Source organism: Danio rerio, chromosome 16 (genome assembly GCF_049306965.1).
Source record: "Danio rerio strain Tuebingen ecotype United States chromosome 16, GRCz12tu, whole genome shotgun sequence".
Lineage (NCBI taxonomy): Eukaryota > Metazoa > Chordata > Actinopteri > Cypriniformes > Danionidae > Danio > Danio rerio.
In genome coordinates this window covers 53,337,221-53,355,238 of record NC_133191.1, presented here as the reverse complement: position 1 = coordinate 53,355,238, position 18,018 = coordinate 53,337,221, and the positions used below count along the sequence as shown (strand labels likewise).

Genomic DNA, 18,018 nt, shown 5'->3' with positions numbered 1-18,018 from the left:
CTGGAAGCTGGCCTTAAAGAAGACTCGTCTGTCCCTGAACAGAGCTCTTGAGTTATTTTTTTAGAGTGTACTATATATTAGATGGCCTTAACTAATATGTACTTACACTGATTAGATGCATGTTGCAATAGCCCATCAGAGGTTACTGCAGGTCAGAATCCACTCATCATCCCTCCTAACAGTGAAGGCTTAAATGAGTTTGATTAATGAATTATGTGCAATTGAATTAAATATGTGAATTTGGTTCAGTAAAGCATGCATATGTTTTACACAAACTAATGAACAAAGCTATCCTGTAACCCTCTTCCACCTGAATAGCCTTCTGTATATACAGCTGGGAAAATAAGTGATGAACACGTCACCATTTTTCGCAGAAAGCATCGTTCTAAAGGTGCCGTTGACTTTTTCCTCAAGATATTGGTGACAATCAAAGAAATTTAGACATGCAGAAATAACAAATCTAATTAGTTTACAAGTGAAAAAAAGTTAAATGAAATGATGCAGGGAAAAAGTACACATGAAGAAAGGGAAAGGCAGTGAAAGCCCAGACAGCAGCTGAAATCCAGTGTTGCCAAACTTACGATAATTATCATATTTGTACGATAATTTCGACCTCTGTACTGTACAATGTATGATCAATAAAGAATAAAATCCTATAATGTACGATAATTTCAGAATTTTATAGCACTTAAAATGAATTTCATTGTAAACTTAGGGCTTCTGTACTTAATCTAGCTGCATCTTTTGTCTGCTGAGAACGTGGAGATAAACACACTTTCTATCTCATCTTACGTTACATTTTCTCAGCCAATCAACGTGGAGAATGGCTCTCTTATGTGAGTTGAGTCAGTCGTTTTCAGGTTGAGGTTGATTGTTTAAGCAATAATGTTTTAAAAAGTAATGATGAAAAGGAGGGTGAGAAGGACAGGGGAGTTTGCCCTTGATGTTCTTGTTTTTCCCCTTCAAATGCATCATGTGAACGTGTTTTTCCACAGGTAAATCTCATTAAAAAAAAAGTCATGAAATCGGCTCATTACAGATACTCTGAATGGGCTCATGCACACCTCAGAGTTGGTAAAAAAAATTTGGGAGGGTGCACCACTTTTAAGTGACCCAGCACTATGTTGTGTCCATGACAGCATCCAGTTTGTACCCCAAAATGAATCCCTTAACATTTGGCAATACACGCAGGACAGCGACTCAGAGGTGGAGTTCGAACCTTCCCACTAAGATACACCTAATTTATTTTATTACGTATTGTGGTAATTTGCACGTTATTTGTCTAGATAATATCTGTATACTCTTCGTTTGACTCGTGTACGATAATTTTCCTCCAAATACGATAATTTTGCGGTTCTGGTACAATACTTTGACATTTTCAACACTGATGAAATCTCTCAGTAGTTCTTCAGCAACCCTTTGCCCTTCATCAGTGTAAATGAATATCAGCTGCTTCAGTTCAACATCTACATTAGCATGATGAAAATGAAACCAGGGTGGACATATCAGCAAAACTGATCCAAAACACAGCCAAAGAAACTCTCAAATGCTTTTAGAGAAAAAACATCAAGCTGTAGAATGGCCCAGCCAATCACCTGACTTAAATACAATAGAAAATAGAAACTAAAAACCAGATTTGATAGACGAGACCTACAGAACCATCAAGATTTTTCAACCCAAGCTCATTCTGAAAACGTAGCCCCGTGGACGCTTTCGGAGGTACGTATGGCTGCATTTCGTTTTTTCAAACGAACGATACAGGGCGGTGTGACGCCGCTCCTCTTCGCGCTCGCCGGCTGACAGCTCACCTCCGTATTGAGGGCTTTCCTGCTGCAACCAGTTTGTCCGGTTAGCTCGTAGTGTTACGTTGGTGGAGCGGAGGCCCGGAGGCGGAGCCAGCCACGGCGACGACAGGGTTAGAGTCCAGGGATCAACGGTTCCAGAAAACAGAATCCAAAAAATAAAGCGAGCAAGTTTATAACCGGGCGAGAATGTGGTGAAATCCGAAAACGCGGTCAAAATCAGATGAGGGCTTTTGTTTTTCTGGACGGCTTTTGTAAATCGTTGCTTGGGTTTAGGGAAGGAGGAGGAGGAGGAGCGTGGCTGGGTCGGCTGATTGGCCCACGCCCAGTCAATCGTTCAGTCATTCAGTCAGTCAGTCAGTCAGACAGACGGTCGCTCGACAGCAGCCTCCGGTGGCTTTTTACGTGAGAATAACATGGGCGCGAACAGCTCACGAGAGGCATTCGAGACGCGGAAAAGCGTGCAATAAAATACGTCCTCCTGGGACGTATTTCACTGTCTTCAGAAACGCTCGTGGGGCTACGTTACCAGAATGAGCCTTGGTTGAGATTTTTACACTGTTGAAGTCTGTGAAAAACTCACACCTGAGCAATGCATGTGACTTCATTCTTCATATGAGAGACGTCTTTAACCTGCCATCACCAAAAAAACTTTTATATATTGTTTTAAATACATTTTATTACACAGAACTCATTTTTCAGATTTATTTTGTTTATCTTTATGTTTGTATTGTTTGTGTTTTAACAAAAATCTGGTTCACTTCCATGTCAAAAGCTTCTTTAGAAACAGTATTCGCAGGAAAAAACACGACAATACTTATTTTCCCGCTCTGTATTTATATCTGGCGGTAACTTTCTTAATCAGCTGTTGGGATGCAAACCACATCCGAGTGTGTGCACAGTTATCAGCTCCCGCGAAGACGGAGGTCAGGACTTTTGTGGATGTGTTTGGGTGTTGATATGATGCAATTCAAATGCGGATTAGGCAAACATTTGATGACATGTCATGTTGGTCGGTGGTGGGAACTGCAGATATTCCAGCATGTTTGACCTTGTCAGGCGGGTTAAAAGTGATCACAGAGCTCTGAGGTCTGGAACGGGGCATTTGTGAGCTTGTTTCACCACTAAATGTCCAACGCTTTACCAGACCCCACTGGAATTGATAGTGAAAGTCACTGAAACGCTGGCTTTCAAGTGTGAAGAGCATTACTTTCTTCACACGTCATCTATCAGACTGTTTTTTTTTTTAAAGATGCAGAAGCGACTGGTTTTATTTCAGTAGTTAAATGTTGCTTTAATATTTGCTGGATTTCAGTAATATGTGCTGCAGCGTGAAGGAAATGTGGGTCATGCTTTATTTTTGATGGTCCGTTTGTTGAGTTTAGGTTACATTGCATCTACATGCCAACTAATTCTCATTAATTAGTAAGGATTAGTGTAAGCTGACATGTACTTGCAAAGTTTCTTATAGTCAGTTAAATCTCTGTTGGAGGGGCTGTATAACAGCAGACAGTCTACTAACACTCAAATGGACCGTCAAAATAAAGTGTTACCAAAATGTGATATTACACATCTCTCCCTTATTTTATCAAAACTAATTTATTACAATTATTTTTTATAATTATTTATATGGAAGAAATAAGCAATTTAATTAATATTAAATAATTAGCTAGCATACATGTGGTAATAAAAACAAATACTGTAGTTTTACAGAAATAAATACCATTCAAAAATAATATTACTAATAATTATTTATATACTTGCATTACAATGAAGTGAAGTTTATTCATAAACTAATTTCGAGAGGATCACGTGCTTATGATTGACACGGCTGGCCCCGAGTCAAGCTAATGTACGAACCACCAATCAGACTACTCCTAACCAAGTATAAATAACCAAACACCTTACCTTTAGTCATCTTCGTCTTGAAGAATCCCCCCTTCCACCCCTTCGCCTCCTCCTTTGTCTACAGGGCAGCACGGCGGCCCAGTGGCTAGCACTGCAGCCTCACAGCAAAATGCCTCCACTTCGGGCATCTACCCAAACTGTCAGCATTTTCGTGTGGAGTTCATGTTCTCCCCGTGCTTGCATGGGTTTTCCCCGGGTCCTCCGGTTTCCTCCCACACTCCCAAAAACATGACACTTAAGTAAATTGACTAATCCAAATTAGCACCAAATTTGATTCAATTCTGTCAGCAACGCATCACCTTAGCAACCCTCACGCAGCAGGAGGGAGGGGGGTTCTTGAGATCTACCCAAGCTCAAACTCCCCTCTCGCCCTGCAATGGGAGGGAGCCCCGGGCTCGAGGCTCTCATGAGCTCGGGGCTCTCTCCCGGGACAGCATGCCAAACTAGCTTATTACCAATCATCAGCTAAGTGTGAACTCTTGAAACACATTTCTGCCCCCAAATTCTCAATTCTGTTATTCAAACAACTAGTGAAAACAAGGGGCTCTATTTTAATGATCTAGGCGCAAAGTTTGAAGCGCATGGAGCAAAAGCATCAAGTATCAATCACTGTGCTGTTCTCATGGGTGCTGTCTGATATTGCATGGATGATATTGACATATAACTTACTATTTTGCCTCATCTTAATAGCAGTAACGGTCTTTTCATGAGCTGCAATATTAGCTTCATCTCGGTGAATGCGTGTTCTTTAGCGATGGTAACCGTGGTACCAGTCGCACAAATAAATGAAGGATTAAATAACGTTAGAACATGGCAAACAGTGGCAAACACTGTAACCTGAAAACTTTGTCCCACCGGCTTTACAGTGAATGATTCAGTCATTTTCATGGCAGACTTTAACCACTGCATGTCTTTTATCCACTCTTTGAAAAGTGTACATTTAGCACATGATCACTAATCAGATGTGGTAACTTTAGGTGGTTTCTAAAACTAAATCTGTCAGTGTTGTTTTCATTCTCTCGTATTCAGACCTTTAAATTTTTTTGCGGCTATAGCTTCCTGTTATCGGAGCTGAGTGATTGACAGCTGATATTAATTAATCCATTCGTGTTCTGTTCTAGCACAGTGGGCCAATAAGAAGAGCATGAAGGCGGGACAAGCATTGCGGGCTTTGTTTACTGCAGCAAGTTGACATGTCAACTGTTTTAAACCTGCTGCGTTCGGTGTTTTTAGGTGCAAAGATGCTTAATGTGTAAATGCCTCCTAATTCAGCGCATGTGGTGAACATTTTGTTGTGAAAACTGGTCGCATGACATACAATTTTATGCATTCGCACAAATGCTCCCAAATATATTTTGAGGTCGCATAGATAAAATTTCGGTCGCATATGCGACTAAAGCGGTCGCAATTTCAAGCCCTGGGCCAGCTAGCGAAGTGCTTTGCAGACAAACCTCATTTTTCTGACCTCAAAGGTGCTCTAGGGACAGATGCTACAGGTCATGGTCTTTAGCCTCATTGTTAGAGCAACTGACTACCATGCAAAGAATTGCCAGTTTGATCCCAGTTCAGCGCAGGTTGGGCGCAGTAGTGTGTACTAAATTAGGGGAGGGGTGACACAGTGTCTCAGTGGTTAGCACTGTCGCCTCACTGGTTTGAGTCAGTTGGCATTTCTGTGTGGGGTTTGCATGTTCTCCTAGTGTTCGCGTGGGTTTCCACTGGATACTCCGGTTTCCACAACAGCCCAAACACATGCGCGCTATAGTTGAATTGTGTAAACGAAATTGCCTGTAGTGTATGTAAATGAATGAGTGTGTATGGGTGTTTCCCAGTAGTAGGTTGCCGCTAGAAGGGCATCCACTGCGTAAAACATATGCTGGATAAGTTGGCAGTTAATTTTGCTGTAGCAAACCCTGATATTTACAGCCCAGGCTCATTCTGGGAACGTAGTCTCGTTGACGTTCTTGGAGACCGCGAAATACATCCCGGGAGGTAAGTATTTGTGCAGCTTTTGTTTTCGCGAATCCGCGAGAGGCTGCCGTGCGATGCTTTTTCACATGTCGAATGTCTCTCGCAAGCGCCGTTCTCGTGTAAACCCACTTGCTGTTGAGCGACTATGCGACTAGCGAATCGACCGACCCATACTCTTCCTCCTTCCCTAAGCTCAAGCGGTTTTACCGATTGACACCCCCCCCAAAAAAAATACCGTCCAGAAAAAGGAAAGCCCTCATCTGATTTTGACCACGTTTTCAGATTTGATCACATTCTCAGCCTGTTGTTCACTCTTTCACTTTATTTTTTGGATTGTTTTTGTCTTACCTGTTTTCTGGAACCGCTTTCCCCAGACTCAATCCCAGTCATCGTTGTCAGCTCCTCTCTGCGTCATCAATCCCGCTGACGTACACAATGAGCTAACCGGACAAACTGGCTGTGGCGTGAAAGCCCTCCACACCGAGGTAAGCGGTCAGCCAGCAATCGCGGAAGGGAACGGCGTCACACCACCCCGTAGCATTCGCTTAAACAAAAATGAAATGCAGCCATACGTACCTCCGGCCACGTAATTCGTGGTCTCCAGAAATGTCCGCGGGACTACGTTTTCAGAATGAGCCTGGGTTGGATATATAAAGGTACTAAGCCGAAGGAAAATAAATGAATAAATTAGGGGATGTAAATACTTTCCATCATGTACACTGTTTACAAAAGGAGCTAAACTAAAATCAATAACAGCATGTAATAAAGTGACGCAGATGTACTAGTGCAGATTACAAGAATAAGGATTACATATAGAAATGTCCCCGAACTGAAGTAAAACAACAAACACTTGTATATTTATTTTTACAGCGAGTAAAAGCCATTGAGACGGTTGGCTCTGGTTTGCTTTTCCAGGTCCCGTCAGCCTCGCTTAATGACTCAATGCAGTCTAAAACGATCGCTGCCACAACGAAAGTGCATCCATATTTATCTCTTCGGTCAATTTCCCATTAGTTCTAATATAGGTCTGCGAAACAGGGCGGCTTTAAGCCAGGCACACAAACAAATTCATCTTACAGCCTCGTCATCCATTAAGCGCTCTCTCCCTCTTTCTCTCTGTGGCAGACGTAAACAGCATTTTTTGTTTCGCAGCCAAACGAAATAACATTGAGACGAGCGGATGGTCAATAGTGGAGAAGCGATGCTCCTAAATGCTGGTTCAGATTGTCACTACATCAGCTAATTTCCCTAATTACTCACCTCCGCCGGACCAGGACTGCGGCTAATTAGTTGTTAAGCTCATCTACAAGATCATTAATTAAGTGTGAAGGACCACAGCCAAAGATCACGCACTTCACAACGCAAATGAGCTCATAAAGCTGCTGACAAGAGCAGATTAACTGCGGGGTTATGATGGTTGGGGTTTTAGTCTTGTGCTCACATGTGTTTATCTCTGCTTATTTCTATTTATTTAAAGAATACTGTATATTGTTATTAGCTACATCTGGACACTGTTGTTATTTGGGTTAATTATTTATAGGACTGGAGATAACAGGTGTGTAATCATTAAAAAATTATGAATAAATTCGTATTAAATAGCACTCATAGGGTTATTCTGTAGTTAACTGAAACTATATTCATAATACTGATTTTTTATTTGAAATAATAATACCCATACCAATAATAGTGATGATAATAATAATAATAAAAACAATACTAATATTGTTGATATTAATAATAATAGTGATGATCATTATAATAATGCTAATAATAATAGTGCTAATGATAGTAATAATAATGATAGTAGTGATGATAAATATAATAATAATAATAAATGATGATGATAAATATAATAATAGTGCTAATGATAGTAATAATAATAGTAGTAGTGATAATAAATATAATAATAGTGCTAATAATCGTAATAATAATAATAAATGATGATGATAAATATAATAATAGTGCTGATGATAGTAATAATAATAGTAGTGATAATAATTAAAAAATAGTGCTAATAATCGTAATAATAATAATAATAAATGATGATGATGATAAATATAATAAAAGTGCTAATGATAGTAATAATAATAATAATAATAATAATAATAATAATAATAAATGTTGATAATTATTATGATGATATTATTATTATTAATATTATTAATTTTATTAATATTATTAATATTAATAATAAACGGCAATAAATGTTGATAATAATAATGCTAATGATAAATATAATAATAGTGCTAATAATAATATTGCTAATGCTAGTAATAATAACAATATTAATTATAAATGTTGATGATAATTATGATGACGATAATAATAATAATAGTGATGATAAATATAACAATAATAATAATAATAATCAAATAATAAATGAAAAATAAAATAAACTATATTATTTAGAACTTAACTATATTAAAATAAACTATATTATTTAGAAAATAAATAAACTCTTAATAATATATAAATCTATACTTTAAAAACAAATAAATTACTAAAAGTTTAACTCAACTGAATTAATTTAAAATTAATAGATAAAGTTATTAAATTGTTAATACTAAATTACTAAAAGTGTATGTTGGGTTTATTATTTAATGGACTTGAGCTAATATGAAAAAAAAAATATATTTTTTACTACTTTTTACATTATATATATATATATATATATATATATATATATATATATATATATATATATATATATATATATATATATATATATATAAATAAACTAGCATTAAAAAAAGAAATAGTGATACAAAGTGAACAACAGTGGGTCATTGTTAGTTAAAGCTTTTACTCACATGCATTAAATATATTATGATATTATAAAACGTTTCAACAAGTAAAAACATCCCATTGCTCTATATGCGATCTGTTTCAGCTGACTGATTATTGCTAATCTCCATTCTTGATTAGCATTGCTCTGTGTTAAGTGTGTTTGATTAAGTGTGTGCGTGTGTTGTGTGTGCAGGAGCCGAGCTCTTCGGTCTGTTTAATTACCCGGGTCGGCGTTCAGCTCAGCTCAAGTACTACACTGTTAAAGTTCCTCTTCGAGTGCAAACGCAGAGCGACGGCATCTGGAGCCTGGAGGCAAACTGGCTGGATCACATGACCCAACACTTCAACAACGGAGCCTCGCTTGTGGACGGATACTTCCAGATCAACAACCACAACAATGGTCAGTCTGTAACAACATATTGGTCACACTTTACAATAAGGTTTCATTAGTTAATGCATTACTTACATGAAAAATACGTGTACAGCATTTATTATGCATATAGTCCAGCATATACTAATGCATTATTAACATCCAAGTTCATGCTTGTTAACATTAGTTACTACATCAACAACTGTATTTTCATAAACATTAACTAACATGAATAAATACTGTAATAAATGTATTGATCATTGTTTGTTTGTGTTAGTAAATGCATGGCTTAATATTAAATAATGCAACCTTATAGACCAATTACCATGTTTGTAAATATTCAGGATGCGTGCGCAGGAAGGTGGCAGAAAAAAACGGGAGCGCCAGCATTTACAGCGAGGGAATGACATCAGATGCGGTGCAGAGTTTGTTGTTGTCTTAGAAATAAGATATGTTGATTACACATTATATATATTATTTACATAATGCTTTCAGCATATTATAACAGCTCGTCGCCCAGTGATAAGCACAGTGATTCAGCAAAATTAACGTTAAAGTGAGCGGCGTTTATCTGACAGGTCCATTGATTGATTGATTGATTGATTGATTTTATTTGACAATTTTACCAAAAAATATACTAACAAGTCCAGTTAGACTAAGTCATAGATATTTTAAAAACTGTTGAGGATAAAATACACAAAAATACATTGTGGTCCTCGAATATTCGTAAAAAATGGACGAGCAAATCATTAGGGGATTGCAAACATCAACTCGGCACAGCAAAAAACTTCAACTTTTAAACAACCACTTTTTAATTTCCCTCCTAAAAACACTCTCAATTTGAATCTCTTTAAAAATGGTGGGCAAAATATTCCAAGCAGCAGAGCTCGTACACAAAAAGAATTTCTACCTGATTCACTCTTGAAGCTGTATGGGTAAATATCCCTGCTGCATGCTCTTGTAGAATGACTGTGCACCTCGCTGACTAAAACATAACAATTAAGAAAATACTTTGGGACCGTTTTCTTTAAAATCTTAAAAACTATCACTAATTTTAAAAACTTTACCCTCTTCTCAACTTTTAAAAAATTACTTTGACTATAATGTTCCTTATTTATATGTGTCAGTGGAGGAACAACTTATTTTGGGCTGTCTGCAATTTATTTTTCATTTTTTTTAGAACTACCGCTGTACCAAAAAGCTGCAGCATAGTCAAAGTATGGCTGCACTAATGCACTAGCTAACATTTTGTGAGTTTTGGCATCTAGGAGCACTGCCTGTGTAGGAGCCATACATTGTATATTGGCGATTGGCCACAAGGTGTCAGTACGACACTATATAACTGTGGCTTCACTGCATGGAGGAAGACAGTGTTGGTAGGAAGCACACAGTTTTTTGACCGTATCGTATGGTATCATCTCGTAATTGAAGGTAACAGAGAAGTGTGCTTTTAGATAAAGGAAAGCGATTGAGTAATTCTGTTGATTGGAAGTTGATTGGACAATAAATATGTTTTTATTTGCATCTATTTGCTTACGGACTCTGACTTTTTACGCGTTAAAAACTTGCTCACTCTACCAACAATAGCGGCATTGGTAAGCCGCTACAAAAAAGTCAAAAACTTTGCTTCGTGGGACAATTGAGACGCCGCTGGAGTGGACAGCAAGGCATGGTGTTTCTACAGACAAGGACAGCGACGTTCGTTTGGATCAAGGCTTCATTTGCTGCACGTGAGGACAGCGTTTCTTCAGCATCTGAGTGAGTTCGTTTGGATCGGCTTTCTTCTGGTTTCCTGCATTAAGGTGAATCTACGCTGCGTTCATCTCTTCGCGTTTGATAAACAGCACAATAGGTATGTTTGTTGCAACAACATCATCATCATTTTGGCCATATGGAAACAATGTGTGCACACAATAAGGTTTAAAGCGTAAATCCAATGCATTGGTTGCCCATGACTGACTGAACTTTTCTTATGTGTGTTTATTGGGTTTTACAATTTGCAAAATGGAAAATGAAATCAATTTGAATGTTGAAATGGTGAATGTGACTGATCAAGGTTTAACTTCTGTTGAAAATGAGCCTGAAAGGGAAAAAAGACCAGTTAAATTAACAGCTAAAGCTTTAGTTGAAAAACTAGACACTTTACAGAAGTTAAGAAAGGCAAAGCTAAACAAAGCACAAAAGCTAAAAGAGTCAATTAACAAACAAATGTGTGATGACAATGAATACAAACCTGAGATACGTTTGGTCTTTGAGGATTTTAAGAGGTTGTGTTCAGAGGCAAAAGACACTCATGAGTCACTTTTGGTTATTTTACCGGTTGAAGAGTGTGAAAAACATGATATCTGGTTTAAAGCAAAAATGATATCAAACAATGAGTTTTTGGAACGAACAAATAAATGGTTATCTGATAAACCAGATGGTCACAAAATATCTGAAGTGGAAAATCTAGAGAGTGATGTTGGTCCTGGAGATAGTGTGTCAAATGTATCACATGCTACCTCAAAACGCAGTAAATGCAGTGCACGCAGCAGCAGTAGTTCATCTATATCATCTGCATGTATTCAGGCAGAGGCAGAAAAGGCCGCACTCATGGCACGTGCTGCTGCATTAAAGGCTAAACATGGTATTGAAGTTCAGGAGGAAGAACTGAGAAGGAAAAAAGAGCAGTTGGACTTGGATGCTCAAATAGCAGCTTCCACAGCAAGGATCAGTGTGTTGCAGAAATTTGATCAACAAAGTAAATGTTCAAGCAGTTCATCTTCAAAGAAGATTGAAAAGGTTGTGGTCACTGCAAATTATTCTTCTCAAACAACATATTTAAACCCCAATGCAAATGACTATGTCCCAGTAAATTCAATGCCACTGGATTTGGATGGATACACTGGTGTTTCTGCATCTCAAGCTGCAATACAGGATCAAAGGATTGGATGGATTGATCAACAAACATCGGAACATGCTAATGGTAACTGTTCTGCTCAAACACAACATGACTCCATAATTCAGCATGCTACAAATATCTTACCTGCACAGGGTGATCCTTTGCTTGAAATTCTGAAAAAACAGGAGGAATTAACAGCGCATCTTGTTCAACAGCAAGCAAAACCTCGTATTCTACCAAAGAAGGAAATTCCAACATTTGATGGTGACCCATTGCAGTATATTCCATTCATTAGAGCATTTGAGCATGGCATTGAGCAAAAAACAACCAATTTAAAGGATCAGTTGTATTTCCTTGAGCAGTTCACAAAAGGGCAGCCTAAAGATCTTGTTCGCAGTTGCCAATATATGTCTTCAGAAAAGGGCTATGCAATGGCCAAGAAGTTGTTGAAGGAACATTTTGGTAATGAGTTTAAGGTATCTACAGCCTATATGGAGAAAGCCCTGGGGTGGCCTACTTTAAAGGCTGAAGATGTGCAAGGATTGCAGGCTTATGCTTTGTTTTTGCGTACTTGTTGTAATACAATGGATGAACTCTCATATATGCAAGAACTTAACATGCCTAGCAACATGAAATCAGTGGTTATGAAGCTGCCTTACAAATTGAGGGAGCAATGGAGAGCTAAAGCCTGTCAGATAATGGAGTCTGTTCATGGCAGGCCAAAGTTCTGTGACATTGTTGAATTTATTGAAAAACAGGTTAAAATGGCATCTGATCCTGTTTTTGGTGACATTCAAGACAAGCATGGTGCAAGTAAACTTAAGGTTCAACCACACAAGCCCTTTACAAGAAGTAGTTTTGCTACTGACATTTCAACTTCTATTCCAGCAAAGAAGTTCAGTGATGCTTTAGCACAACCAAAATCTTGTCATGTGTCTAAGTCTAATGGAGACTGTTTGTTTTGCAAAAATCAGCATTTATTGGAAAGGTGCTTTGCATTAAAGAAAAGAACACAACATGACAAGATTGAATTCCTGAAGGCCAAGGGAATTTGTTTTGGCTGTTTAAAAACTGGGCATAAAAGTAAAAGATGCGAGAATCGACTGAAATGTGACATTTGTGGAGAAACACACCCCACAATCCTGCATATTTATGGCAAAGAGGTAATACTGAAGAAGGCTGAAGAAAAGCGCAAAGATACATCTGTGCAAACTTGTGGTCACACAGGGGCCGGGACTGAAAGAACTTTAATGTCAATCATACCAGTTCAAGTCAAGGCCATTAAAAGTAACAAGGTGGTGCAGACATATGCTTTTTTGGACCCAGGCAGTTCAGCCACTTTCTGTTCTGAACACTTGCAGGAGGAGCTGAATTTGAATGGAAAGAAGATTAATATTCTGCTTCGTACTATGGGTCAGGAAAAGTCTGTGTCTTGCTGTGTTATTGATGGTCTGGAAATCAGTGGTCTTAACACTAATAATTTCTTTCCACTTCCTGCTGTTTACACACAACAGAAAATGCCTGTGAGTTCTCAGAACATCATAACTCAAGAGGAGTTATCCAAGTGGTCATACCTGGATAAAGTGAAGATACCTTGCATTCAAGCAGAGGTTGATTTACTGATTGGAATTAATGCAGCTAATGTGATGGAACCACACAAGATTATTAACAGTCAAGGTAATGGGCCTTTTGCCATTAAAACCCTATTGGGGTGGGTTGTTAATGGGACTGTGGAAGGAAACAGTGAACATAGGAATGAAGTTGGCCATTCTGATGTTACTGTTAACCGAATTTCTGTTGTTAGATTGGAGGAGCTGCTTAACAACCAGTTTAATCATGATTTCAATGAGAAGACTGTTGATGAAAAGGAAATGTCAAGGGAAGATCTTCAGTTCATGAGTATAATGAACAATTCGGTCAAGCATCAGGATGGACATTACAGCTTAAGATTACCATTTAAGTCTGATGTCACATTACCAAATAATCTTGGTGTTGCTAAGCAACGGTTGCTTGGTTTAAAAAGGAAATTGGAAATAAATCAAGAATTTCATGAGAAGTATACTTACTTTCTTGAAGGTGTCATACACAAGGGCTATGCTGAGAAGGTACCTGATAGCCAACTTGATCGATTGGATGGTAAAGTTTGGTACATCCCTCATCACGGGGTGTTTCATCCTAAAAAGGGATCATTGAGAGTGGTTTTTGACTGTGGGGCAGCATATAAAGGAACATCACTTAATGATAACTTATTGCAAGGTCCTAATCTTACCAGTTCTCTGGTTGGAGTTTTACTGAAATTTAGACAGGAGCCAGTAGCCTTTATGGCTGACATAGAAGCGATGTTTCATCAAGTCAGAGTTGCAGCAGAAGATGTAGATTTTCTTCGTTTCTTGTGGTGGCCTGGTGGAGAACTGAATAAGGAACCCATTACTTACAGGATGACAGTTCATCTTTTTGGTGCAGTGTCCTCTCCGAGTTGTGCATCCTTTGCTTTAAAGCAAACGGCAAAGGACAATGAAGGTGACTTTCCATTAGAGGTAATTGAAACGATCAACAATAACTTCTATGTGGATGATTGTTTGAAGAGTGTCTCTTGTGAAGAGAAGGCCATATCTATGGCAAAAGATCTTACTTGTCTTTGTCAGAAAGGAGGCTTTCGTTTGACAAAGTGGATCAGTAATAGCCGGGAGGTGTTACAATCGATCTCTCAGGAAAATCGGGCCAAGGATATACAGCAGTTGGATTTGGATCGAGACAAGTTGCCAGTTGAAAGAGCATTAGGTCTCCAGTGGAGTGTGGATGCTGACACTTTTCAATTCAAGATTTCATTGAAAACTCAACCTTGTACAAGACGAGGCATTTTGTCTGTGGTAAGCTCGGTGTATGATCCTTTGGGTTTCCTTGCACCTGTTATTCTGCCTGCAAAAGTCATCTTGCAGGAGTTGTGCAGAAAGACATTGGGCTGGGATGATACCATACCATCTGCCTTCCAGAAGCAATGGACTCATTGGATTGTTGAGTTGGACAAGGTTGCAGAATTTCAGGTAAACAGATGTTTTAAACCTGTGGATTATGGACTGCCCAGTCATGCTTGTTTACACCACTTTGCAGATGCATGTGAAACTGGGTATGGCACAGTTTCCTATCTGAAGATGCTGAACGGTGCAGACAAGGTTCATGTGTCATTTTTGATGGGTAAGTCCAGAGTAACACCATTGAAACATGTGACCATACCACGTTTAGAACTTACAGCAGCTGTCTTGGCTGTGAAGATGGACATCTTGTTAAAGAAGATGTTGCAACTTCCATTGGAGGATTCTGTTTTTTGGAGCGACAGTACAACTGTTCTCAATTACATAAAGAACGAGAACAAACGGTTCCATACATTTGTCGCTAACAGAGTGTCATTTATAAGAGACGCAACACAGCCTCAACAATGGAGGTATGTACCAACTAAAGACAATCCAGCAGACGATGCATCACGTGGCTTGAATGTGGAATCTTTTTTGAACAATGAACGGTGGCTAAAGGGGCCTAGCTTTCTATGGAAGCCAAGTGATGTACAGTTCCATACAAGTGATTCGACATCAATGGATGATGATGATCCTGAAGTAAAAAGGGAATTAAAGGTAAATGCTGTGACACTGCAGAGCGAACAAAATGCCACATGCAAATTGATACATTACTTCTCAGATTGGAAACGTCTAAAGGTTGCAGTTGCATGGATTTTGAAACTGCAGAAACTTCTACTGCAGCTAAGTCGTAAACGAAAGGAGCTGTCTTTGGAGCATAGTGATGATGCAACCATGAATGCAAAATTGCAACATTTTAAATCATCTCTGGAACGACAGAGTTTGACTGTGGAGGATGTTTATAAGGCTGAGGTTAACATCATTCGTTTCAGTCAACAGGAACAATTTCAGGAAGAAATTGCTGCTCTTAAACATGGTAACACTGTTAAAAGAAACAGTTCTGTTTATAAACTGGATCCTATGTTGCATGATGGAGTGCTGTTAGTAGGAGGAAGACTTGGTAAGTCAGCTATGCCAAGCGAAAGAAAACATCCCATCTTGTTATCTAAAAATCAGCACGTATCACATCTCATACTCTCAGACATTCACAAACAACTGGGTCATGGTGGCAGAAATCAAATGCTTTCTAAACTGCGTTGTAAGTATTGGATAACAAATGCCAATTCTGTTTCAAGAAAGATCATTTCTAAGTGTGTCATTTGTAGACGCTTTAAGGGGAAGCTGGGTGAACAAAGGATGGCAGACCTTCCAGTGGAAAGAATCACTCCTGATTTACCACCTTTTACTAATGTAGGAGTAGATTTCTTTGGGCCCATAGAAGTAAAAAGAGGACGTGGTACAGTGAAACGCTATGGAGTGCTATTTACTTGTATGGCAAGTAGGGCAGTTCATTTGGAAATGGCATACTCACTTGATACAGACTCGTGTATCAATGCTTTACGCAGATTTATCTGTCGTCGTGGACAAGTTTCTTCTATGAGATCTGATAATGGGACTAATTTCATCAGTGCTGAGCGGGAGCTAAAAGAGGCACTCAGTGCATTGAACAAGGAGAAGATTCAACGAGCCCTGCTACAGAAGGGAGTGGACTGGAGTTTTAACCCACCTTCAAGCCCTCATTTTGGAGGAGTGTGGGAACGTTTAATTAGACTGGTGAAACAAAGTCTGTGTGTTGTCCTTCGACAACAAACATTGGATGATGAAGCCCTGCAGACTGTCTTGTGTGAAGCCGAGGCAATTCTAAATGATCGACCCATCTCTAATATCTCCAACGACCCTAATGATTTGGAAGCTTTAACACCTAACCACCTTCTGCTTTTGAAAGGAAACCCTGCACTGCCTCCTGGTTTGTTTGAAAGGTCTGATTCATATGCCAAACGAAGATGGAGACAAGTGCAATATATTTCAGACCTCTTCTGGAAAAGATGGGTACGCGAATACCTACCATTGTTGCAGAAAAGACAAAAATGGAACAAGGAACATAGAAATCTTACTGTTGGCGACATTGTGATCATTGCAGATTCTACAGCACCACGTGGATCATGGGTTCTGGGAAGAGTGATTGAGACTTTTCCAGACAGTAGAGGTTTAGTTCGATCTGTAAAAGTTCAAACCAAATGCAACATCTTGGAACGTTCAATTAGTAAGCTTTGCCTTCTTCAAGAATCAACATAGGAAAATTATGATATAACCAGTTAAACAGGTGTTTAAACTGAGGTTGTTTATTTGCATGCATGTATATTTGATACCATTTTGAGTTCATGTGTAAGGCTCCATATTGTATGAATTTGTAATTGTTATGCCATTTTGTCATAAACAATTAAGGGGCCGGTATGTAGGAGCCATACATTGTATATTGGCGATTGGCCACAAGGTGTCAGTACGACACTATATAACTGTGGCTTCACTGCATGGAGGAAGACAGTGTTGGTAGGAAGCACACAGTTTTTTGACCGTATCGTATGGTATCATCTCGTAATTGAAGGTAACAGAGAAGTGTGCTTTTAGATAAAGGAAAGCGATTGAGTAATTCTGTTGATTGGAAGTTGATTGGACAATAAATATGTTTTTATTTGCATCTATTTGCTTACGGACTCTGACTTTTTACGCGTTAAAAACTTGCTCACTCTACCAACAATAGCGGCATTGGTAAGCCGCTACAGCCTGTCTTGCTAAAAACTTTATTCTAGAACAAAATTTTGAATGGACTATAACAGCCATCTTTTCACCTGTCAAATTACTATCTAAAATGCAACCTAAGTATTTCACTGTTTTGGAGTAATAAATTGATCCCCTACTTTTATCTTTGCCCCGACACATTTTCTTAATTTCGCAGCTGAACCAAATAAAATAAATTCAGTTTTACCCAAATGTAAGGACAATTTATTAAGACAAGACCATTCAGAGACTTCCTCAATTTGTTTACTTATTTCATTTTCAATGAATTCACTCCTCTCATGAGACACAATTATAGCTGCATCGTCCGCATATAACAAAAGCTTATTTGAACAAGCCATTTTCAAATTATTAATATGTATTTAAAAAAGCAACGGACCCAAAACACTGCCTTGTGGAACCCAATAAGTGATGGGTGAATAATCTGATAATACTCCATTTAAATCTACTATTTGACTTCCATTTGCGATAGCACCCACCCAATAGATATTGGATAAGACGAAATGACCAAGCATCCAGGCCCAAATATACAATCTCATTGAAGCTCCAAGTGATTTTACAAGAGAGAAGTTAAAGGTCTACAAGTCTTTGTTC

General features: G+C 38.5%; 1 protein-coding gene across 9 annotated transcripts in view; it reads left to right on the top strand.

Moving 5' to 3' along the window:
• The window catches only part of rftn1b (raftlin, lipid raft linker 1b), a 435,159-nt gene that overhangs the window by 346,929 nt on the left and 70,212 nt on the right, over nucleotides 1-18,018 (top strand). For 8 of the 9 annotated variants that reach the window (XM_073926765.1, XM_073926762.1, XM_073926763.1 and 5 more), the window contains one exon: nucleotides 8,659-8,865. In XM_073926765.1, coding sequence (XP_073782866.1) covers nucleotides 8,659-8,865 — 207 coding nt within the window. Of the gene's footprint in view, nucleotides 1-8,658; nucleotides 9,695-18,018 lie in introns of all 9 variants that reach the window. The other variant, XR_012392555.1, reaches the window with a different exon arrangement.